General features: G+C 46.0%; 1 protein-coding gene across 1 annotated transcript in view; it reads left to right on the top strand.

Annotated features, from left to right (window-relative positions):
• LOC126424624 (uncharacterized) overlaps positions 1 to 26,987 on the top strand; it is a 343,469-nt gene that overhangs the window by 196,505 nt on the left and 119,977 nt on the right. The window contains exons 19-20 of the mRNA XM_050087361.1: positions 8,444 to 8,765; positions 18,874 to 19,269. Coding sequence (XP_049943318.1) covers positions 8,444 to 8,765; positions 18,874 to 19,269 — 718 coding nt within the window. The remainder of the gene's footprint in view (positions 1 to 8,443; positions 8,766 to 18,873; positions 19,270 to 26,987) is intronic.

Here is a 26,987-nt window from a genome sequence, read left to right as displayed (position 1 = left end):
TGACTGGAATACTCTCTCTTAAATTCTGAAGGTGGAAGGGGTAAAATACAGGCAGCGAAAGGCTATTTACAATTTGTACAGAAACCAGATGGCAGTTATAAGAGTCGAGGGGCATGAAAGGGAAGCAGTGGTTGGGAAGGGAGTGAGACAGGGTTGTAGCCTATCCGCGATGTTATTCAATCTGTATATTGAGAAAGCAATAAAGGAAACAAAAGAAAAGTTCGGAGTAGGTATTAAAATCCATGGAGAAGAAAAACTTTGAGGTTCGCCGATGACATTGTAATTCTGTCAGAGACAGCAAAGGACATGGAAGAGCAGTTGAATGGAATGGACAGTGTCTTGAAAGGAGGATATAAGATGAACATCAACAAAAGCAAAACGAGGATAATGGAATGTAGTCGAATTAAATCGGGTGATGCTGAGGGGATTAGATTAGGAAATGAGACACTTAAAGTAGTAAAGGAGTTTTGTTATTCGGGGAGCAAAGTAACTGATGATGGTCGAAGTAGAGAGGATATAAAATGTAGACTGACAATGGCAAGGAAAGCGTTTCTGAAGAACAGAAATTTAACATCGAGTATAGATTTAAGTGTCAGGAAGTCATTTCTGAAAGTATTTGTATGGAGTGTAGCCCTGTATGGAATTGAAACGTGGACGATAAATAGTTTGGACAAGAAGAGAATAGAAGCTTTCGAAATGTGGTGCTACAGAAGACTGCTGAAAATTGGATGAGTAGATCACATGAGTACTGTGGAGGTATTGAACAGAATTGGGGAGAGAGGAGTCTGTGGCACAACTTGACTAGAAGAAGGGATCGGTTGGTAGGACATGTTCTGAGGCATCAAGGGATCACCAATTTAGTACTGAAGGGCAGCGTGGAGGGTAAAATTCGTAGATGAAGAGATGAATACACTGAACAGATTCAGAAGGATGTAGGTTGCAGTAGATACTGGGAGATGAAGCAGCTTGCACAGGATACAGTAGCATGGAGAGCTGCATCAGACCAGTCTCTGGACTGAAGACCACAATGTGAGGTTTTGGATAGAGGCCGTAGGTCTTGGGTAAGCCGCGAACTAACACTGTGGTCATTATCATGAAGTCAGTGGGGAATCTTGTACTAACTCTTTCCTTCAGATTATCAAATCTAATTGGGACTGTTAGCAGTTGGTAGTGTTTCTGGAAATACTGTCGACTGAGTCTGTGCTTACACTGACACAGGGTAGATCAACTTGTGGTCATTATTGCTATCACTACGGCCTTAGTTCGCGTAATTGAAATGGACCATGGGTTGCCAGTTTGTAGCGGGTCACAGCTTTATGACACTAGATACTGAGCGTCAGTGATAGAGGGGAGAAAATGTCATTACTTTTCAGGAACGGTGGGAGGGAAAGCGACACTTTGTGGGCGGTGGAATGGGTTCTTTACTTGGATCAGTGGGTGAGGTGTGAGTGAAACACATTGGTGGTTCCACTGTCAGTCATTTACTGACACACAAGACCCTTTGAACAAACAGAGTAATGTAGTGTGTTTTAACACACTCAGTTCCCAATGGCAGTGGTGCGGCGCCGAGTCGCAGCTTCAGATTCCAGTGACTGCTGACATGGCGACAGCTCGAGTTGCGACGGAGGGCCACGCGACGTGTTGTTCTTTCAGTACCGCGCCCGTGATCCTCTTCGGCGCGGCGCGGTTTTCTCCTTGTGAATTCGCTTGTTGCGTTATTAACAAGTGACTACGGTATGGCGCAGAGTGCTCCGCCCCGGAAGCGAATCAGTGACCCTCAGGTTCGGCGTCTTCTGGCGGATTTCATCAAACTATAAGTTCACAGGTGACCCATTTGGTGAGACCGCAGTTCCTTCGTCCTCACCAGCCAGCTGGGTAAGTGCCACGCGAACTCCTTTCTGGTAACATCTGGGATGGTATCTTCCACGTTGACCTATTGGCGTGATGCCGACATCTTCTGTCGAGCAGCATAGCGGCTAAAAAAAGAAAACGTTACAATGAAGTAAGACGTAAGCTGACTAACCATCAGTTCGTCCGTCCAGGCGACATTTCTTTATCATAGAATTGTATATCAATACCTTCAGCTGCTGACGGGCGTTGATATATATCAACGGCGACAGGTGAAAATGTGTGCCCCGACCGGGACTAGAACCCGGGATGTCCTGCTTGCATGACAGACGCTCAACCCATCTGATCCACCGAGGGCACAGAGGATAGTGAGACTGCAAGGACTATCTCGCGCACGCCTCCCGCCAGACCCTCATTCTCACCTTATATGTCTACACACTACAGTCGTACTGTCCCTACACAACATACTCATTACTCGTGGAAGACATTCTTACCAAGTCCCGTAAGAGTTCGGGTAATACGTGTGCATCCGCACAGGAGGAGGAGGTCATGGCCGGTATTGCCAGAACTGCAGGGCTATTACAAATGATTGAAGCGATTTCATAAATTCACTGTAGCTCCATTCATTGACATATGGTCACGACACACTACATATACGTAGAAAAACTCATAAAGTTTTGTTCGGCTGAAGCCGCACTTCAGGTTTCTGCCGCCAGAGCGCTCGAGAGCGCAGTGAGACAAAATGGCGACAGGAGCCGAGAAAGCGTATGTCGTGCTTGAAATGCACTCACATCGGTCAGTCATAATAGTGCAACGACACTTCAGGACGAAGTTCAACAAAGATCCACCAACTGTTAACTCCATTCGGCGATGGTATGCACAGTTTAAAGCTTCTGGATACCTCTGTAAGGGGAAATCAACGGGTCGGCCTGCAGTGAGCGAAGAAACGGTTGAACGCGTGCGGGCAAGTTTCACGCGTAGCCCGCGGAAGTCGACGAATAAAGCAAGCAGGGAGCTAAACGTAGCACAGCCGACGGTTTGGAAAATCTTACGGAAAAGGCTAAAGCAGAAGCCTTACCGTTTACAATTGCTACAAGCCCTGACACCCGATGACAAAGTCAAACGCTTTGAATTTTCGGCGCGGTTGCAACAGCTCATGGAAGAGGATGCGTTCAGTGCGCAACTTTTTTTCTGTGATGAAGCAACATTTTTTCATAATGGTGAAGTGAACAGACACAATGTGCGAATCTGGGCGGTAGAGAATCCTCACTCATTCGTGCAGCAAATTCGCAATTCACCAAAAGTTAACGTGTTTTGTGCAATCTCACGGTTTAAAGTTTACGGCCCCTTTTTCTTCTGCGAAAAAAACGTTACAGGACACGTGTATCTGGACATGCTGGAAAATTGGCTCATGCCACAACTGGAGACCGACAGCGCCGACTTCATCTTTCAACAGGATGGTGCTCTATCGCACTTCCATCATGATGTTCGGCATTTCTTAAACAGGAGATTGGGAAACCGATGGATCGGTCGTGGTGGAGATCATGATCAGCAATTCCTGTCATGGCCTCCATGCTCTCCCGACTTAACCCCATGTGATTTCTTTCTGTGGGGTTATGTGGAAGATTCAGTGTTTAAACCTCCTCTACCAAGAAACGTGCCAGAACTGTGAGCTCGTATCAACGATGCTTTCGAACTCATTGATGGGTACATGCTGCGCCGAGTGTGGGAGGAATTTGATTATCGGCTTGATGTCTGCCGAATCACTAAAGGGGCACATATCGAGCATTTCTGAATGCCTAAAAAAACTCTTTGAGTTTTTGTATGTGTGTGCAAAGCATTGTGAAAATATCTCAAATAATAAAGTTATTGTAGAGCTGTGAAATCGCTTCAATCATTTGTAATAACCCTGTATATGCTTATATGGATATTTTCACCTGTTCCCGTTGATATATATATCAACGCCCGTCAGCAGCTGAAGGTATTAATATATAATTCTAATGTCGTCCTAGACGGCTGCAGGTCATCAATGGTGTCTGATCTTTCGGACATGTCTGAAAGAACAGACACCATATCCATATAAGTATCTATTTCTTTGTCTGTTCTTTTCCCCTCTGAGGACCCCCTCATGCCCGTTTGTCAGAGGTATTTATTTGGTGTTTTTGCCAATGTTGCGAAGTTTTAATGGCGGTGACTGACTCTTTGGTCATCGATCTATGCTTCTCACTTGGGCAGAAATGTGACCAATGTCGACACACGTACCGGCTTTCCTTGTTTTAACTCTATGCTGGCGCGGTAGGGCATTTGCCTGTCCTCCTCCGCATCGCCAGATACGTCACGCATGAGAGTTTAGTATACTGACAGCTCGTGGAGCATATACCGCTGATGTGCGAACTACGCTGGTCGTTGTTCTTCTTGGAAGCATTGCTCGCTCGTGGGGCGTCGAAGTGCTGACTGCTGCTGCGCCAACCCCACTGGTCATCGAACTCGTAGTTCGTCTACTGCCGCTACCGAATATGGTGGCTAAACACGTCAAAATGTCTAAAGTGTCACGTATTTTTCCGCCTGGTCTCTGCTTTGAACAACCATAAATAACACATAATTATTATGGAAAATGGAAATGAAGTCCCATGCTTCTTGACAGAGCGTAGGGGAACGATGCGGGAGTCCTGCACCGCCGTACTAGGCAAGGTCCTAATGCAGGTGGTTTGCCGTTGCCTTCCTCCAGCCGTGATGGGTGATGGGTGATGGGTGATGGGTGATGGGTGATGGGTGATGGGTGATGGGTGATGGGTGATGATGACACACCACCACCCCGTCATCTCGGGGCAGGTGAAAATCCCTCACCCCGCCAGGAATCAAACCGGGGACCCCGTGCTCGGGAAGCGAGAAAATCTACCGCGAGTACACGAGCTGCGGACATAACCATTATACACAACCATAAACAACACATAATTATACACGCCCATAAATAGTACAATTATTATACACTGTCAAGTTTAAAGAATGCTAACATTCACTGTATCAAATAGTTTATTCACGGGTTCATTGAAGTCTGTTGGAAATGGTAATGCTATCGTTTGTGTTCCTAGTTTTCTGTGCACGTTGTTTGGTTGTGTGCACGTCTGCTGTCGTATCGTCACTTCCTATGATCATAACTTTGAACGCAGTGAACTTGAAAATTCTGGACAAAAAGACTTTAAAGTTTACCAGGCATCTTTAATGCACTGAAGCGGTGGTACCTTTCGCTTGGATTCGTGGTTCTGTGGAAGAAAGCTTGTCTGTCAAGTGGGCAGTACGCGTTCGATTCCCAGCCCTGGTATTTTGCAACAAACGTGCATGTTCCATGAGCATTTCCGTGAAATGTAAAATGCATAAGGAAGGAAAAAATCGTTATATTTTTTAATTCCTAAGTCTTTATCAATAAAGGGCTATAAACAAAATCGCTAGTTAAGAATTTAAGTTTTCAATGAATACTGGATTTCCTTCACCACAGATGAGACCTGGTGGACTGTCGTCTGCTCTGACACGCATTCCAGTAATTTTACCAGTCCTACATATCATTTCACAAGCGGAGTCCACGACGTTCAGATAACGGGTTTACTTCAAACGCTGTGCACTTTCAGATTTCGAGAAAATCGCAAGAGATGTTGTGCGCTTCAGTGATGTACCAGTGCATGCGATCCAGAACGCGACATGGCGGCGGTCATGTGGTTGGCGTTCAAGCTCCGTAATCTGTGGACCGCCAGATCGATTTCTTTTATTTAATTTGTTTTCAACACCATTCATTTTGACAAACAGCAATGGAGGGTGAAACTTTGTCAGTGCCAGCCACTAGTGCTGGCGCAACGTCAGAACAATCATCAGACGAACATCAGCCGAAGAACCCGAGACTGGGGCCAACAGGCAGTTTGTCATCAAGTGGCCACGAAAAACTTTATAATTTTGCACCAGTCATTTTATTTCATGCGTTACATTGGAAAGCTAATACGTTGAAAAGGCAAGTGAATTTGCATGAACTTTTACAGAAATCCCAATGTTATCCGGTCGTTTGCATAATTTTTATTATGACAACAAATATTTATGAACAAGTAAACGCCCAAACGCATAAAATTTACCTGTTAATATATACCTGATGTGATTTCCAAAATGCATTGTACATCCATTCGGGTAAGGTTCCGAGAACTGCTTTGCACCTGGACGCTTCGATACTCACACAAGCGTTTCAAGGACTAGGGAATGTCCTGGAAAGTCCAAGTCAAATATCGATAAATAAAGGTGTAAATAACTTCACTGAATAATACAACGAATTATAATATGCCAGAATATGAGGGTAACATACTATTAATCGTCGGGTGTGGTTTCGATATATCAAGTTGCAGTATGACATTTTTCTCACAGATATGGTCAAAATAAAGCTTATGTATTACATCGAATGAATACAGTTTTCGCGCATACACAAGGAATATTCAGTGATTCCAAGGAAAAACAAAGCTCGTTGACATTTTGAAAAATTTCTCTTTTTTCCCCACACTTTGGATGCAAACCGTGCTTACCGCAAGATTTTCGTAAAAATCGATACACAGATTGACGATGTTCGATTCAAAGTATTTTAATAGCATCCTCACGAGAATCGGTTTCTCGTTTATTGTCAACAAAATATGAGCAAGTCTGAAGGCGCTGGATAAAGTTTTTAACTTACCCATAGAAACAAAAGTAGCATAATATTTGTTGTAATAATTAAAATTAGTAAACAACGAAATAACATTGAAAACAATAAAATTTCATGTAAATACATATATATTTTCATCATACACTGAAGGATTGGTTGATTTCGCCGAGTTGACCCAACAGCAAGGTCATTGGTCCCATCGGGTTAAAGAAAGATGGGGAAGGAAGTCGGTCGTGCCCTTTCAAAGGAACCATCCCGGTATTCGCCTGAAGCGGTTTAGGGATATCATGGAAAGCCTAAATCAGGATGGCCGAACGCGGATTTGAACCGTCGTCCTCCGAAAGCGAGTCCATTGTGCTAGCCTCTGCGCCAACTCGGAACACTGAAGAGCCAAAGGAACTGGTACACCTGTCTAATATCGTGTAGGGCTACGGCGAGCACGTGGAAGTGCCGCAACAAGACGTGGCATGGACTCGAATAATGTCTCAATTAGTGCTGGAGGGAACTGACACCATGCATCCCGCAGGGCGGTCCATAAATCCGTAAGAGTGCGAGGGGGTGGAGATCTCTTCTGAACAGCACGTTGCAAGACACCCTAGATATGCTCAATAATGTTGATATCTGGGGAATTTGGTGGCCAGCGGAAGTGTTTCAACTCAGTAAAGTGTTCCTCGAGCAATTCTGGATATGTGGAGTGTCGCATTGTCCTGCTGGAATTGCTAAAGTCCGTCGCAATGAACAATGGACATCAATGGATGCAGGTGATTACAGGATGCTTACGTACCTGTCACCTGTAGGAATCGTACCACTGCAACTGCACACGCCCCACAATATTACAGAACCTCCACAAGCTTGAACTGTCCCCTGCTTAACATGCAGGGTCCATGGATTCTTGAGATTGTCTCCATACCCGTACGTCCGATACAATTTGAAATGTTTTCAGTCATCAACGGTCCAGTTTCAGTGTCGACTTGCCCAGGCGAGACCTAAAAGCTTTGTTTCGCGCAATCATGAAGGGCACACGAGTGGGCCTTCGGCTGCGAAAACCCAAATCGATGCTGTTTCGTTGAATGGTTCGCCCTCTGACACTTGCTGATTGCCCGGTATTGAAATCTGCAGCAATTTGCGGTAGGGTTACACTTCCGTCACGTTAAACGATTCTGTTCAGTTGTCATTGATCCCGTTCTTGGAGGACCTTTTCCCGGTCGCAGCGATGTGAGGCATTTGATGTGTTACCGGGTTCCTGATATTCACGGTACACTCGTACGGGAAAATCCCCGATTCATCGCTACTTCGGAGATACTGTATCATACCGCTCGTGCGTTGACTGTAACACCACGTTCAAAATCACAAAGCTTGATAAGCTGCCATTCTAGAAGCAGTAACCGATCTGACAACTGCGCCAGACACTTGTCTTTGTAGGCGTTGCCGACCGCATCGCCGTATTATGCCTGTTTACGTATCTCCGTATTTGAATACGCATGCCTATACCAGATTCTTTGGCGCTTCAGTGTAAATTACTAGTGTTTGATAAATATAAATAAGAAAAAGCTGTACAGGACTCGATCCAGCGATCCACCGATTACGGAACATCAACGCCATCACATGACCGTCGCCAGCTTGTGTTCAGGGTCGCAACGCACCGGTACATCACACTCACACTTAAAATGTCTTCCACGATTTTTTTCGAAATCTGTTAAGTAGAATGCCTTACAACTTAGACTACCGAAAGCGTACAAAGTTTGATATAAATCCTTGATCCAACCGTCGTGGCCTCACCTTGTCACTTTGATCAAATTTATAGCTGACGTCACTAACTTCAGATGGACTAGCACTGTAACGACAGAATGATCATCCCGCTGTTTGTTCCCTTAACCTACCAACCATCGACTCTGTGGCCACAGCAGAGACACTTGCCTGCAGACGAACCAGGCGCCAGCGCGGCCCAGCACTTCGGACATCCTGGGTCTGTTCGACGCCGCCCCAGCCACCACTGCCGCCAACGTCGACGTGATGATGCAGCAGCAGCAGCAGCAGCAGCCGCCCCCCAGGCAGCCTTCCGGGGGCGCGTCGCCCGTAGCAGCAGACCTGCTGCTGGGCGATGCCTTTGGGGAGCCGATGACGTCGGCCCAAGAACTTCAGCAGCAGCAGGACACGTCTGCCGTGATGGACTTCACGGGCGTCCCCACGGGGCCCGTGGCTGCAGAGAGCGACCACCCAGTGGCGGATTTCGACTTCCTTGGAGGTGAGTAGACCATCCTCTACTCGTAACCTGTTTTCAGAGAGGAAAAGGATCGATAATGTCATAAATTCGACGGGTGTTGGGGCAAGTGGTGGGATAACCCTGTGGTCGGCAAACTCGTTAATCAAAAGTGCCATATATCAACGGCACAACGATTGAAAGCTGTTTTGAGATACCGACTTTTAAATCAAAACTACACTACTGGCCATTAAAACTGCTACACCAAGACGAAATGCAGATGATAAACTGGTATTCATTGGACAAATATATTATACTACAACTCACATACGATTACATTTTCACGCAATTTGGTTGCAAAGAACCTGAGAAATCAGTACCCAGAACAACAACTCTGGCCGTAATAACGGCCTTGATACGCCTGGGCATTGAGTCAAACAGAGCTTGGATGGCGTGTACAGGTGTACAGTTCATCAAGAGTAGTGACTGGCGTGTTGTGAAGAGCCAGTTGCTCGGCCACCATTGACCAGACGTTTTCAATTGGTGAGAGATCTGGAGAATGTGCTGGCCAGGGCAGCAGTCGAACATTTTCTGTATCCAGAAAGGCCCGTACAGGAACTGCAACATGCGGTCGTGCATTATCCTGCTGAAATGTAGGGTTTCGCAGGGATCGAATGAAGGGTAGAGCCACGGTTGGTAACCCATCTGAAATGTAACGTCCACTGTTCAAAGTGCCGTCAATGCGAACAAGAGGTGACTGCGACATGTATCCAATGGCACCCCATACCATCACGCCTGGTGATACGCCAGTATGGCGATGACGAATACACGCTTCCAATGTGTGTTCACCGCGATGTCGTCAAATACGGATGCGACCATCATGATGCTGTAAACAGAACCTGGATTAATCCGAAAAAATGACGTTTTGCCATTCGTGCACCCAGGTTCGTCGTTGAGACACCATTGCAGGCGCTCCTGTCTGTGATGCAGCGTCAAGGGTAACCGCAGCCATGATCTCCGAGCTGATAGTCCATGCTGCTGTTAACGTCGTCGAACTGTTGGTGCAGATGGTTGTTGTCTTGCACACGTCCCCATCTCTTGACTCAGGGATCGAGACGTGGCTGCACGATCCGTTACAGCCGTGCGGTTAAGATGCCTGTCATCTCGACTGCTAGTGATACGAGGCCGTTGGGATCCAGCACGGCGTTCCGTATTACCCTCCCGAACTCACTGATTCCATATTCTGCTAACAGTCATTGGATCTCGACCAACGCGAGCAGCAATGTCGCAATACGATAAACCGCAATCGCGATAGGCTACAATCCGATCTTTATCAAAGTCGGAAACGTGATGGTACGCATTTCTCCTCCTTACACGAGGCATCACAACAACGTTTGGCCAGGCAACGCCGGTCAACTGCTGTTTGTGTATGAGAAAGCGGTTGGAAACTTTCCTCGTGTCGGCACGTTGTAGGTGTCGCCACCGGCGCCAACCTTGTGTGAATGCTCTGAAAAGCTAACATTTTCATATCACAGCATCTTCCTCCTGTCGGTTAAATTTCGCGTCTGTAGCACGTCATCTCCGTGGTGTAGCAATTTTAATTGCCAGTAGTGTATGTAGGTAGGTGCACTCGCCTTACTTTAATTAGGATATTTATAAGTTAGCTTTTTCAAGAACCTCCTCAATCTAATCGAAACAAATTCGCCGAGGTCGACCCCTTCCCATGTTTTCCTGGATTTAAAGCAGTAAGTCCAGGGATATGTTACACGCGAATAAAGGGGAAATTCTTTAGCTACAGTCTGCTAAATGCACATGCCGCTATTGAGGAGAAGACCGCAGAAGAAAAGGAGATCTTCTATGAGACACTGGAGCAAGCTTATAGACAGTGTCCAATAAATGATAAAAATAGTGATAGAAGATATGAATGCTAAGGTAGGCCAGGATCGGGTCTTCTCCGCTACCATTTATAAATAGAGCCTCCGCGAAGAGAGTAATAACAATGAACTCTTACTTGTTTACTTGGTTCGCCTGCTTCCTTAGGTTCATCCAAGCGGTATGTGCACACAATCTCAGAATGCCTTTCTCAGAACTTCAACGTACATTGTTTTACACACCACTATGCTCCGTAAAATCGAGTAACAAATTTCACTTAATAACCGTATTATTTTTGGACAATATTAGACTGTAGGGTATCCATAAAATGACAGTGACCTCGCATTCCTTGAAATATTTGGGTAAATGAGTTTTGAATGTTGTTTTTAATTTTAGGTAATATAAGCAATAAGACCATTTCTCAGTTTGGTCCTGATAAGGTTCATGGTTGAAAATGATTGTTCACGGTATATGTAGACCTTAATAAGGAAATAACAGCAACCTTTAGTTTTTCCAGCAGAATCTGAGTCACGAATACAAGTCCAGGTGTTAAACATCAACAAGTCTTCACTTCAGAAGACTCGCCTAAAGATAGGCACAAATGCCAACTAAGTATGTAAAAATAAGAGGACTAGTCATGTGTTCAATTATACACTGAAGACCCAACTGGTATACCTGCCTAATATCGTGTAGGGGCCCCACGAGGACGCACAATTGGCGCAACACGAGGTGGCATGGACTCGATTAAGGACTGACGTAGTGCTGAAGGGAAATGACGCCAGCCATGAATCCTGCAGGGCTGTCCAGAACTCCGTAAGGGTACGAGGGGGTGGAGGTCTCTTCTGAACAGCACGTTGCAATGGATCCCAGATACGCTCAATAATGTTCATTCTTGGGTACTTTGGTAGTCAACGGAAGTGTTTAAACTCAGAAGAGTGTCCCTAGAGCCACTCTGTAGCAATTCTGGACGAGTCGGGTGTCTCATTGTCCTGGAGGAATTGGCAAAGTGCGTCCGAATGCACAATGTACATGAATGGATGTAGCTGATCAGACAGGATGCTTACGTACGTGTCACCTGTCAGAGTCGTATCTAGACATACCTGGGGTCCCACATCAAACCAAGCGCGCACCCCCGCCTCCCCCCCCCTCCCCCCTCCCACCGTTACAGAGCCTCCACCAGCTTGAAAAGTCCCGTTCTGCTGGCATGCAGTGTCCATGGATTCACCAGGTTCTCTGCATACCCGTACTGCTCCGAAAGCCAATATCGAGTTATTTAAGTTCCAACCCTCGTATATATCCTCTGCTGTTAGTGTTGCCACCTACCATGTGTGAATGATGATTGCACGTGGACGTTGAACATAGGCGGTGATCACATAAATGTGATTCGAGAACGTACAAATGTGAACAAAAGTGATGACCTCCATTATGCTACAACTACCTCTTCAAGTGTCGAAACATTGCTTGTTAAGATGTAACCTCGTATTTTATGTACTTCTTGCCAAATTTAGCTTCTCGTTTCTAAAAAATTGCCAATTTTTTATGAAAAATCGAATTTTATTAGTGTAACACATTATCATTACAATCAGCAGATAGATTTTAAATCAAAGAAGTAAAAGTAATATTACTTAAACAGTGTCGGCACAATAGAGTTTTGGCTGTGTCGCAGGTAACTAACAAGCCCTCCGTGCTACAATGCTGGGAAAAATCTACACCTTCAAGGACAAGGATAGTTCGAATAACAACACTCAATAACCATTGAAATCAGTATAAAAATTCTAATAATTATGAAGTCAAGATTTCCCTACCGATTTCCGAAATGGAATGTCTAGTGCGTCTAGCTCCAACTCGAGATTCTCAGAGTTAGTTCCCTTCGTGTGGCCATAATCACATCGGAAATCTCTTCACACAGATCAGCTGAGTCCAAATGACAGCTCCGCCAGAACACTGCACTTTTATATCTTGTGTGCGGGATACTACTGTCATCTGTATATTGTTAGACATACAAAATAAGTACAAATTATCCTGTTTTGTACCCACATTGACAATTTTTCTGCTCAAAATGTTACGGGAAAAAGAAGTCATAATTTAGGGTATGCGCTAATTACACATTGTTATAAATATTATGACTCAGAGTACTTTACACACAAAATAAGTGCCTTTTGCTTTCTTCGGCAGTCATCCAAAGATTCTTCATCGGGTTCCTCGTTTTATCGCGTAACCTTTTTTTAAAAGAGAATGAAAAAAATTATTCTGATGATTGGAAATGAAAATGTTTTATTAAAAATTCTCTTTAAAGTTGGTTAAAAGCCACGGCTAATTCTTTCTCAGGGCGCTATCGCCAGAAATACCATACGTATTCCAACGTGAAGACATCCGTCTTACGATGGGTTTAAAAAAGAATCTTTCATTTATGTTACGCGATAAACCAGTTAAATAAACTGCTTAATTATTTCTTTCTCTGTGAGGCTTGATGCTCCAGATAGCTGCCTCTGCGCAATGGCAGCGTATACATTAATAAAAATTATTATTCATAAAACTGTACCTTTGGCCTAAAAAATGAAATGGAAAATATTACAGGACGCCGTTCTGTATTTATTACGATTATTACCTTTAATACTTCTTGGAAGAAATGACTATTAAAAGCGTCGCTACAACGATTAACTTACACAAAATGGCCAGGGCAACATTTAATTATTACGTAAATGAATCACGGGTCAGAGAAGGCACTCTTTGCTACCAACAAAAACACATTCTACCATAAATAATTGCATATATATTTGACATAATTGATAATAACGCTACAGATAATTATATTAATTATTTACAGACCGTGATCTCTATACGACTGTCAGATAGGACATCAGAAGCAACAAGACCAGGAAGACAAAGAAGAAGACAAAGAAACAAAATGTCCTTTCTTATATACTACGATACAGATATAGTAATTACTGCACATCTAAGGGCGCAGAGAGCGCTTCCATTATTGATGAATATCGATAAGTTAATTTACATTACTTTTTTTCCGGAGGCTATGCTATAGTTCCCTCCTTCAGCTTCTGAGGCTACATCACTTTCATCTGTACACACGGTATTATCTTCTTGAACATCTTCCCCATCACTAAATTCTCCATTGTCTGGCTTTATATCAGTTTCTTGAGGCAAATCATCCTGCATCTTAGTGTCAAACTCAGCGCCGTCTGCATTGTGCTAATTTCAGTGGCAAAAGACGAAATTGGTACCGAAGAGGGCCAATATAATAAAGTTAACACTCTTATGTGATTGATGTTTCACGTCCGATGCTACACTGGGATAAATTGCAAGCGATAAAACAAGTATGTCGCCTGTTATAAAATCAGTCACACAATTACTAAAAATTCGTAATATTTACGAAAAGGTCATCAGTGCCAGCAAACCGCTGGATTCGGGCAACAAATACTTCAGCAATTGTTAACGACAGTGTGTTCGCCTTGAAGGTTCTGAAGAGCACGTCTCGCTAATGTCCCCAGATGGTGAGAGCCACGAAGCGATACCAGCTGCAGTTGTAAATTTTGTGGGGATTTAGAAATCTAGGTTAAGTATGAAATACTAGTTTTTATGAAAATTGACGTATATGAAGTTATAACCGAAGATATCAGTCCCCTCTGGAATCACAGGATTCTTGCTATATCATTGGCTTGATTGCATTACAGTATGCAGTGTTTACGTACTTTTTCTCGTGGACCACACTGTGTATGACCAGAATGTCTTTGGGTTTTGTGATAAATCTTTCGATAATACTCTGCTACGGTAATTTTCAAGGATTGTTCTCGTTTGTCCCCCTCTGAGAATACCGCTTCAGTTATAAGACCTTAATTTATAGACAAGACCGGTTTCAGAGCATTTTAGCTGCATCATCAGGTGTAATCTATTCAAATTGACAAAAACTCGTGTAATGCAAGAAAAGTAACTAAGCCAAAGACATACACGGGATGAAAACGCAAAGCAAACCACTTTCCGATGGAGAAAAGAGAATGGGATGACCCAACGTACAGTCAAAAATTTTTCTCTAAGTAGCGGATGTCAAGCATAAAATAACATAATCGCATGATGATGTATAGAAAGGACGAAAACTAAATAGAAAAAAATACTAATAAAAAATATCGGGTACGTAAAGTAGTAATAAATTCCACTCACCTTTAGCCACACTGTCTGGTGAGCTGAAGGGTCCCCATACACCGAATAAATAATCAGAAACCGACCACTTATGCTCGTCTATGAGGTTATGTAAATTTAAGCGGCTCACGTTCCCTTCTTTACCTAAGAAGGACTGAAAAACGTAATGGTAAAGACCCAGTTATTCATTCTTAAATTGTAGTTCATACTCCAAAATGATCCAGTATAAAACTATTTTAAGAGTTAGCAAGGAAGGGCCTTGAACATTCGGCAAAAATCAGGACGTCGCACTTAACCAACACAAGTGCGCAATGGATGTGTACTCACAGGTTGCGTGTCAAGACGGAACTGCGGAAGCGCCAGACAGCGACGTGTAGAAAAGGTTCGTGTGGAGCACGCATGCGCATCCACGGATAGACATGCAGCACGATGGTTGGGCTGATGGGCAAGCTGTAAGATACCTTACAATGTGTTAAAACCGATATAAATTCATGAAAATTATTATTAGTGTCAATGTTGCCCACGAAAACCAGCACGTTAATGGATGTAAAACGGTTCAAGATAAAAGTTCTAAACTATAACATACAACGAAAATTTATAAAAAAAAGTCAGGATCCGGAGTAGCGTGTTGCGCTTCACAGGAATCATGCTTAATTTACAATTTAGTGAAAGGACGGAAAACTCAAAAGGTAAAGTAATTTAATTTTTTTAATAAAACCGAAATCGAAAACGAGACAAACTGGTTATATATATATATATAAACTGACAGAATTAAGGCCATAGAGAGGACTGGACGTTCGTGTTGATGTTATTGCTGTTGTCGACTTCAGTCCGAAAACCGCTTTGATGCAGCTGTCCATGCTACTCTATCCTGTGCTAGCGTCTTCAGCTCCGAACAGCTACTGCAATCTAAATCCTTCTGAATCTGCTTATGGTATTCACATTGACTTCTTGATCACCCTCTACGACCTTTACCCCCCCCCCCCCATCCCCCCGCCACACACACACACACACACACACACACACACACACACACACACACACACACACACACACTCTCTCTCTCTTCCCTCCAATGTTGAATTGTTGAATTGATGATTCCTTGATGTCTCAGAATGTGTTATCAACTGATCCCTTCTTTTAGTCAAGTTGTGCCACAAACGTCTTGTCTCCCCAATTCTATTCAGTACCTCCTCATTAGTTACGTGATCAAGGCATCTAATATTCAACATTCTTCTGTAACACCACATTTCCAAAGTTTCTATTCTCTTCTTGTGTAAACTGTCTGTCGTTGATCTTTCACTTCCATATGTGACTACAGTCAATACAAGTACTTTCAGAAAACACTTCCTGACACGTAAATCTATATTCTGTGCTAACGAACTTATCTTTTTCTGCAACGCTGTCAGCACTGTTCTGGCGTATTGTCAGTCTTCATTTTATATCATCTCTACTTGGACCACAATTTATTTTGCTGCCCACATAGCAAAACTCATCTACTACTTAGTGTCCGGCCCCGGTAGCTGAGTGGTCAGCGTGACGTAATGTCAATCCTAAGGTCCCGGGTTCGATTCCCGGCTGGGTCGGAGATTGTCTCCGTTCAGGGACTGGGTGTTGTGTTGTCCTAATCATCATCATCATTTCATCCCCATCGACTCGCAGGTCGCCGAAGTGGCGTCAACTCGAAAGATCTGCACCAGGCGAACGGTCTACCCGACGGGAGGCCCTAGCCACACGACATTTCATTTCATTTACTACTTAAAGTGTCTGATTTCCTAATCTATTTCCCTCGGCAACACCTGATTTCATTTGACTACATTACATAATTCGGTGAAATTCACCTGCTTTCTTTGTAATTGTAAATATTACATTATTTTTCAAATATGATGGTATTTTGCCTGTCTCATACGTCTTGGACACCAGATGGATGTGTTTTGTCATGGCTAGCTCTCCAAAGGCTATCAGTAGTTCTGTACTTCAAGAGACTACATATTAAAACTTCTAAACTATGACGTACAACGATAATTTATGTTCAATAAAGGCCAGGTTATAGACTAGCGTGATGCGCTTTACAGGAATCGTCCTTGATTTAAAATTCGGAAAATGGATGAAAAATTCGCAAAAAAAGAATATTGTAAAACTTAAAAAAAGCACGCAAATAGAAACCGTGACAAACCGGTACTATACACAAACTGACAGAGTTAAGGCCATAGAGGGGGTTGCATGGAATCAGATAATTTCTTTCCTCTGAAAAATCAGAGGAGATTGGATGTTGTTGTTTTGTTGTGGTCTCCAGTCCGAAGACTGGTTAGATGCTGCTCTCCATGCTACTCTATCCTCTTCTTCTCCGATTAACTACTGCAACCTACATCCTTCTGAGTCTGCTTATTGTATTCATCTCTTGGTGTCCCTCTACGATTTTTACCCCCTAACACTTCCCTCCAATACTAAATTGATGATCTCTTGATGTCTCAGAATGTGTCGTATCAACCGATCCCTTCTTCTGGTCAAGTTGTGCCAGAAATTTCTTGTCCATCCAAGTCTGTTCAGTACTTCCTCACTACCTTGGCTGTCTGCTCTCAGTAGCATCGCCCCACCTCATTTGAGACAAGAAGCAGCGGCCCGCGAACGGGAGAAGGTCAATAACGAAAAGCTCCCCCAAAGGCTACCCGCCCAGGAAATACTGCTCCACCCTGCACGCGTCACAAATCAAGAAAACCATTCCGGACAGCTCGAGTACCCGAGCCATTCAAGACCGAAGATGTGTGGATGGAGAAATGGAAAAACGACACTAGCATACTTCACCGTGACCTCGAAGAGCCTACATGCACATCAGGCTTCCAACTCTCTAGAAGAACCTGGTGTGTACTCAACAGAAGGCGATGTGGGCATGGAAGAACTAAGGCCTTTGGTACTCTAAGACTCCCCGATGTGCGACTGTGGAGCAGAAGAACAGTCTGTTAAACACGTTGTAGAGGAATGTTCCAATAGATGTTTTAGTGGAGGCTGGAACGACATAACCAACGCCTCGCCAACAGAACTCGATCGGATAGACACTCTGGATATCAGTTTGTGATATACGAGTGATTAGGGACCATAACTCATGTACATTCCTTTTGTTATGTATAAATATTTCTTTTGTATTGTGTAAATATAGCTGTAAATTGCATGGGTATTTCCATACGATAAATAATAATAGTGGCGCGATCTGTCCATCAAATCTTCAACATTCTTCTGTACCACCACATTTCAAAAGCTGCTGTTGGATGAAAGTAACAACTAATTAAGACAGGTCCCAACACGACAAAATATGCAGTACTTCCTATAACGTACTTTACGTGGCCATATCAGTTTTATAATTAATTTTAGCCCATGAGGCGTAAAATGTCACTGTTACGTGCTACAGTAATTTTGAACATCTAGCACATTACAGACATGAGAAAAAGTAAGAATTGTAATTTTACATAGTTTTACTCATAATAATTTCATGTTACTACTTAGTTACCATACAACATAAATATTACAAAAAATGTCGTCAAAATTGTAAACTTCAGGCGTAGCTCATAGAGGGCGCTGTACGCAAAACCGATGTGTAGTGTGAAACCAACATATAATTTTACGACACTAATGGTTGAACTGTGTAAGCTTTCACTTGAGCACGAACAACTGCTACAATTCCGCACTGGTATGTAATGTTAACATTAAAAGAGAACAATGTGATGGACTTATAACTTTTGTAAATCACATTGTAATATATACTCTTGTATTTGTTTAGCATTGATAATGACGTAGCACGGGTCGAAATATGATCTGCGTTGTGACTATAAATGTCATATTAAAGCAACTTAATTCTACGACCACAGCAGTTGCGTGCACCCACCCCGTGGAGGGCAACCTGAAGTAAATAAATTCTTTTTCCTGAGGTACCGAACTGCCAGAGCAGGATGATTAAAGATAATAAGAAAGATAACAGAAGATAACTAATCATTGGTAAGCAATCCTTAAACACTGATGCAGTGGACGGGGCTAAAAAAACCACGGTGTCTAAGCTCAACTTGACCATTGAGGTCATCTTCATAATGATATACTCAGGCTGTGGCTGCCCTGACTACGGATTTGTATCCGGTAGGACCGGCTCCAGGGAAGCTGTCCCCCGAGCCCCCGGCGGCGGCGCCGGCTGCTGGTGGGGGCGGCGACCAGTGGGGTGGGGGCGGAGACGACATGCTGGGGGGTGCGGTGGCGGACCGGCAGCCGTCAGCGCCGCATCAGCCGCAGGCCTACAACCCGGGCTCGCCCTTCGCCGCAGACACGGCCGCGGCGGCAGCAGCAGCGGCGGACGACTTCGACGCCTTCACAGCCAAGTTCGAGAGCGCCGGCGCCGCCCAACAGCCGGACAGCGTGCTGGTGCAGGTGGGCGGCGGGGGCGGCGGTGCCGCGGAGGACCCCTTCGACCCCTTCGGAGGTGGCGGCGGCGGCGGCGGCGGCGGGATGGGGGTCACTGCAATGGACACCAGTGCTGATGACGGTAAGTGCCGGACTCACTCTGTCGGGGGTGGCACCATTCAGCCACCATCCTCAATGACGCCACGTTGGCAGGATGCCAATCTTTCATATTCTCCCCTCCTCATCGTATGCCTATCACATTCCATATTCTCCCATTATATTGCGACATATGGTAACCAGAATCAAAAATGCTCCATCACACCACAAAAAATGGCAGAGTTAGGGATGCCAAAGAAGGGAACTAGCTTTTGGACTTATCCTGCAACTTAAAAGACATTGAAATCAAAACATCTTGATGTATTCGTGCTTTAAGTTCAGTACCGATGTCATGTAGTATAATGCATGTTGTGAAGTAATGTGGTATCGTGTCATTCAGCACGACACATACCATCGAATCATCAAATATGGATTTTGTCGTCTCGTTCAGTATGACACAACGTGCCGTTAAAGTTTTAGATGCACCTGTCTGGAATACTTCCTACTATACAGGGTGTTACAAAAAGGTACGGCCAAACTTTCAGGAAACATTCCTCACACACAAAGAAAGAAAATATGTTATGTGGACATGTGTCCGGAAACGCTTACTTTCCACGTTAGAGCTCGTTTTACTACTTCTCTTCAAATCACATTAATCATGGAATGGAAACACACAGCAACAGAACGTACCAGCGTGACTTCAAAAACTTTGTTACAGGAAATGTTCAAAATGTCCTCCGTTAGCGAGGATACGTGCATCCACCCCCCGTCGCATTGAATCCCTGATGCGCTGATGCAGCCCTGGAGAACGGAGTATTGTATAACAGCCCTCCACAATACGAGCACGAAGAGTCTCTACATTTGGTACCGGGGTTGCGTAGACAAAAGCTTTCAAATGCCCCCATAAGTGAAAGTCGAGAGGGTTGAGGTCAGGAGAGAGTGGAGGCCATGGAATTGGTCCGCCTCTACCAATCCATCGGTCACCGACTCTGTTGTTGAGAAGCGAACGAACACTTCGACTGAAACGTGCAGGAGCTCCATCGTGCATGAACTACATGTGTCGTACTTGTAAAGTCACATGTTCTAGCAGCACAGCTAGAGTATCCCGTATGAAATCATGATAACGTGCTCCATTGAGCGTAGGTAGAAGAACGAAACTAAAATGAGCTCTAACATGGAAATCAAGCGTTTCCGGACACCTGTGTGTGAGGAATGTTTCCTGAAAGTTTGGCCGTACCTTTTTGTAACACCCAGTATTGCGACATACGGTAACCAGAATCAAAAATGCTCCTATTACACCACAAAAAATGGCAGAGTTAGGGATGCCAAAGAAGGGAACTAGCTTTTTGACTTATCCTGCAACTTAATACATTGAAATCAAAACATCTTGATGTATTCGTGCTTTGTTAGTATTAGTACTGATCTCGTGTAGTATAATGCATGGTGTGAAGTAAAGTAATGAGATATCCATTCAACACGACAAGTGCCATCGTATCATCAGATATGGCTTTTCTCATGTCGTGCAATATGACACAACGTACCATTACAGTTTAGGATGCATCTGTCTGGGATGACTCCTATTTTAGATGAACCCCCACTCTCGGGTGCTTCCTATCGTAGATGCAGCACACTTGAAACGTAACAGCTAGGATCTTTCCGCTTCTTATCATTTGTTACCAACAGAATCTCTCTTAAATTAATTAATGGAAAAGCTAATAAAACGTCAACAGAAATCCTAAGCATAGCCACATGTGGGCAGTATACGTAATACTGCACTTTGGGAACTGATACGATAAAATAAACCTGTACGATGTATTTCTCATGCCTCAAGCAGACACGCTAATTAATGGGAATGTTTGAAACCATATCATTTTCTTAAAACCACAAAAATACAGTTGTATTTCAACCGGGGACCTAGAAACGACGGAGAGGCTCCGTCCCCGCCACAGCTGCAGTGGTCCACAACCCCACAACGACTACCGCAGTCCACTTCACCCCTCCTTCGCCCTACACCGAACCCAGGGCTACTGTGCGGTTCGGCCCCCGGTGGGCCCCCAGGGAACGTCTTACACCACACAAGTGTCCCCCCAGGGGATCCACAACTCTTTTGTGGATACGTGCGTAGCGAGCACGGGGCTCCGAGCTAATGTGGCCTTCCTTCCTTTCCGGGCTGCATACCTTCCCTTTCCGCATCCTTCCCCATCCCCTGTCTTCACCCCCCCCCCCCCCCCTCACCTCTGGCTCTTTCCTTCACTTTCTCCCCCTCTGGGAGTATGGTTTGCGCCTACGTCCGGAGACGGACGCTTGTCAATGTACCGCATTCTTCTTCTTCCTTGCTTGTATGTCTTCTTCCTTCCTTTGTCCTTCTCCATTCCTTACCTCTTCTCTTTACCCTTTTCTCCGCTGCGGCGTTTGAGACCCCCTCTTCTTTCCTTTCCCTTTCTCTTTCTTCCTCCCTGTGCGTGTCTGAAGGCCGACCCACGCACTTCCATGCGTAGCCGGTGACGGGGTAACGCGTAATTCCCCGCCCCGGGTAGACAGGTAGGACACGTACGTACCCCCTGGTAAAGGCCAGGCCCAGGGAGGGGTGATTACCCGAGCTGATACCTTCCGAAAGTGCCGATTGGTCCCTCCGTCCGTATGTCGGGAGGTGTGACCTGAGGTGTGAACAATCACCTAAGGCGGGTGTGCCCTCGGTGAGGGCCCCCACAAGGGAGGAGCGCGCCATCGGAGACGCCGGTAATCATGGGGGATTCTTCCGCAATGGTTTCCTCACCTTCCACTATGTCTGCTCACAAACGTAAGTTCACTGAGTCTCAGCCACAGACGGTTCTTCCATCGTTGCCACAGTTCCTTGTTGTTTCTCGGTCTGACGAAGGTCACGACTTTTCCACGGTCAACCCTTTCATTATTCAGAAAGGTGTCGACGCAATTGCGGGTCCTGTAAAGTCTTGTTCCAGACTACGGAATGGCACCCTGTTGTTGGAAACACACAGTGCCCTCCAGGCTCAAAAATTGCTGCGTACTTCTCTGCTCCACACCTTCCCTGTCCGGGTGGAACCGCACCGTACCTTAAATTCCTCGCGTGGAGTCGTTTATACACGCTCCCTCGATGGATTGTCTGACGAAGAAATTCAGCACTACCTGTCTGACCAGGGCGTCACCGCTGTTCATCGGGTTACGAAAAGGGTTGACTCGAACATCATTCCAACCCGCACTGTCTTCTTGACATTTGACAAAGTTCAACTCCCATCAAAAATCAAAGCAGGCTATGAGATAATTTCCGTTCGCCCTTATGTCCCGAACCCTACGCGTTGCTATCGACGTCAGCGGTTCAATCACACCAGCCAGTCCTGTTCCAATCCGGCCAAATGTGTTACGTGTGGCAGGGATGCCCATGAGGGTGCTTGTCCACCTCCATCCCCTCGCTGCATCAACTGTATGGGTGACCACGCTGCTTCCTCTCGAGATTGCCCTGTTTTTAAGGACGAAAAGCTGATCCAGGAAATAAGAGTGAAGGAAAAGGTGTCGACCTTTGCTGCTCGAAAGTTACTCGCCAGTCGACAGCCCACCGTGCCTCAGAAAGGAAAATACAGCGCTGTCCTTGCTTCTCCTCGGCCAACAAAGGAGGCGGCCACGCAGACTTGCGACCTCACATTTAGTACCACGGTCGTCAGATCGGCCAGCGCAAAGATCGCCCGTTCAACCTCACCTCTTTCGCCTGCCCACTCTATGGCTCACTCTTCGTCGAGTTCTGCTAAATCTCGAGCCCAAAAGTCAGACGCCAAGTCTTCAAAAAAAGAGCATTCTCGTGAAGAGTTTTTACGTACTGCAACTTCACAACCATCGGTTCCTCCTTCATCTAAACATACCTCCAAGAAGGCTACGAAGAAACACAGTTCCTCTCCCTCTCCGCCACGGCGTGTCCCATCTACAGCACCACCTGGCGGAAATCGCCCTCGGCCATCTTCTGTGTCGCCGAGGCGCACTGTTGGTGGCCGGTCAACTGGCCGATCGTTGGTGGCAGGAGCTGCTCCTGACCAACCTATGGATCAGGATCTTCTGCCTTCGACTGAATGCCATTCCATCCTGTCGGTCGCAAGCTCTGAGCAGTCGTTGAGTTGACAGCACCCTTGGTGACGTTCCTCCATTTTCTGTTCACCCTATGTCCATTATCCACTGGAATATCCGCGGCATTCGCGCCAATCGGGAGGAATTGTCGATCCTCTTACGATCCTACTCGCCGGTCATCTTCTGTCTTCAGGAAACAAAGCTGCGTCCCCATGACCGCTTTGTTCTCCCTCATTTTCAGTCCGTCCGATATGACCTCCCCTCTGTTGAAGGCACTCCAGCCCATGGAGGACTCATGATTCTGCTCCATGATACTCTCCATTATCACCCAATCCCCTTAAACACTTCCTTCCAAGCTGTCGCCGTCCGTCTTTCCCTTTCTGGATACACGTTCTCTCTTTGTACGGTATACATTCCATCGTCTACACCAATGGAACGAGCTGATCTCCTTCATCTTCTTGATCAGCTTCCACCCCCCTACTTGCTGGTTGGGGACTTCAATGCCCACCACCCGCTTTGGGGATCTCCACATCCTTGTCCACGTGGCTCACTATTGCTAGACGTCTTCCACCAAGCGGATCTAGTCTGCCTCAACACTGGGGTCCCCACATTTTTGTCTGCCTCCACGGCAAATTTATCCCATTTGGACCTTGCGGTCGGTACTGTTCCGCTAGCTCGGCGCTTCGAATGGTTCGCCCTTGATGATACACACTCGAGTGACCACTTTCCATGTGTTCTTCGACTGCAGCCTCAACTGCCATATATGCGCTCGCGACGCTGGAAGTTTGCCCAAGCCGATTGGACACTTTTTTCGTCTCTAGCGACATTCGATGACCGTCGCTTTCCCAGCGTCGACGATGAGGTCACACATTTTACCGACGTTATTCTCACAGCTGCGGAACGTTCAATACCACGCACCTCCGAATTGCCCCGGCGCCCTCCAGTTCCTTGGTGGAACGAGGCATGCCGTGACGCAATACGTGAGCGGCGACGTGCTCTTCGCATTTTCCGTCACCATCCAACTTTGTCCAACTGTATCCGATATAAGCAGCTCCGTGCGCGATGCCGTCGCGTCATCCGCGATAGCAAGAAGGCAAGCTGGAAATTCTTTACTAGCTCATTTAACAACTTCACTCCCTCCTCGGAAGTTTGGAGTCGGCTTCGACGGTTCTCAGGCGCGCCTAGTTTCTCCCCGGTCTCTGGGCTCACTGTCGCGCATGATACCTTAGTGGACCCCGTCGCAATTTCTAACTCATTGGGTCAGCACTTTGCTGAGATTTCGAGCTCTTCAAATTACCCGCCAGCGTTTCTCCCGAAGAAACGTGCAGCGGAAGTGCGACATCTTGCTTTCTCCTCTCCAAATCGCGAAAGCTACAATACTGTTTTCTCCATGCGCGAACTCCAACATGCACTCTCTTCTTCTCGCTCCTGCGCCCCAGGACCGGATGGTATCCATGTCCAAATGTTGCTGCATTTATCAACCCATAGCCTGCGTTACCTCCTTCGCCTTTATAATCGAATTTGGACCGACAGTACCTTTCCCAGGCGATGGCGGGAAGCTATCGTCGTTCCCGTTCCGAAACCTGGAAAGGACAAACATCTCCCCTCTAGCTATCGCCCCATTTCTCTCACGAGTAGTGTCTGTAAGGTTTTGGAGCGTATGGTGAATTACCGTTTAGCTTGGTGGCTGGAGTCCCGCAGTCTTTTAACACCAGCCCAATGCGGATTCCGAAAGCATCGTTCTGCTGTTGACCATCTTGTTGCTCTCTCCACTTATATCATGAACAATTTTCTCCGGAAACGCCAAACGGTAGCAATATTTTTTGATCTGGAGAGAGCGTACGATACCTGTTGGAGGACAGGCATCCTCCGCACACTGTTCTCTTGGGGCTTTAGAGGCCGGCTGCCCCTTTTTCTTCGCGAATTTATGGCAGAGCGCACATTTAGGGTGCGGGTGAACACTACTCTCTCCCGTACTTTCTCCCAAGAAAACGGGGTACCCCAGGGCTCCGTGCTGAGTGTTGTACTGTTTGCCATCGCCATTAATCCAATTATGGATTGTCTCCTTCCTGATGTCTCGGGCTCCCTCTTTGTGGACGATTTTGCGATCTACTACAGCTCTCAACGGACCAGCCTTCTTGAAAGACGTCTTCAAGGATGTCTCGATCGCCTCCACTCGTGGAGCATCGAAACCGGCTTCCGTTTCTCACCCAGTAAGACCGTTTGTGTAAATTTTTGGCGACGTAAGGAGTTTCTTCCGCCCTCCTTACATCTAGGTCCTGTCAACCTTCCGTTTTCCGACGTCGCAAAATTCTTGGGTCTTATGTTTGACAGAAAACTGTGCTGGTCCTCCCACGTTTCCTATCTTTCGGCTCGCTGTCTGCGTTCCCTTAACACCCTCCGTGTCCTGAATGGTACCTCTTGGGGAGCGGACCGGGTGGTCCTTCTCCGCCTCTATCGCGCCTTAGTGCGCTCGAAATTGGATTATGGAAGCATAGTCTACTCCTCTGCTCGGCCGTCTATTCTTCGGCGTCTCGACTCTATCCACCACCGTGGATTACGTTTAGTGTCTGGAGCTTTTTACACCAGCCCTGTGGAAAGCCTTTATGCTGAGACTGCTGAACCTCCACTGTCCAATCGGCGGGCAGTCCTTCTGAGTCGTTATGCTAGCCATCTGTCTTCCATGCCTGCTAATCCAGCCTATAACCTTTTTTTCGACGCCTCCTTTGATGTCGAGTATGCAGGCCGCTCCTCCTCCCTCCTACCCCCGGGAGTCCGCTTCCGTCAACTGCTCCATTCTCTTTCCATCCGCTTTTCTAAAACCTTCTTGACAACTTGGGGTACAGCACCGCCTTGGCTCCGTCCCCGGATCGACTTGCTCAGAGACCTATGTCAATTTCCCAAGGATGGTACCCCTACACTTGTTTACCGTCGGGCATTTGCTGCTCTATGTGCACAAATGACGGAAGCCACATTTATTTACACCGATGGCTCGAAAACATCGTTAGGTGTAGGGAGTGCCTATATTGTTGGCGACACCCCAAATCACTTTCGGCTTCCCGACCAGTGTTCGGTTTATACTGCGGAGCTTTACGCTGTTCTCCAGGCTGTCCACTACATCCGCCGCCATCAGCGGATACAGTACGTAATCTGCTCAGATTCTCTCAGCTCTCTCCTCAGTCTCCAAGCTCTTTACCCTGTGCACCCTCTGGTCCACCGGATTCAGGACTGTCTGCGCTTGCTCCACCTGGGGGGCGTCTCAGTGGCGTTCCTCTGGCTCCCGGGACACGCTGGTATCTGTGGAAATGAGGCGGCCGATATAGCAGCCAAGGCTGCAGTCTCTCTTCCTCGGCCAGCTCTTCAGTCTCTTCCGTTTACCGATCTACGGAGCGGTTTATGTCGCCAAGTCACTCATTTATGGCATGCGCATTGGTCAACACTTCCCCACAATAAATTGCGGGAAGTGAAAGCCGTTCCTTGCGCTTGGACCTCTTCCTCCCGAACGCGTCGTCGGGAGGAGGTAATTTTAGCCCGACTCCGGATAGGGCACTGTCTTTTTAGTCATCGACATCTTTTAAGCGGTGATCCTCCCCCACTCTGTCCCCACTGCTCTCAGCTGTGGACGGTCAGACACCTTTTAATTGAATGCCCCTATTTTAATCCGTTACGCTCCCGTCTACAGCTATCGCCTGA

Source organism: Schistocerca serialis, chromosome 10 (assembly GCF_023864345.2).
Source record: "Schistocerca serialis cubense isolate TAMUIC-IGC-003099 chromosome 10, iqSchSeri2.2, whole genome shotgun sequence".
NCBI classification, from domain to species: Eukaryota; Metazoa; Arthropoda; class Insecta; order Orthoptera; family Acrididae; genus Schistocerca; species Schistocerca serialis.
This window is presented reverse-complemented; position numbering and strand designations above follow the sequence as displayed.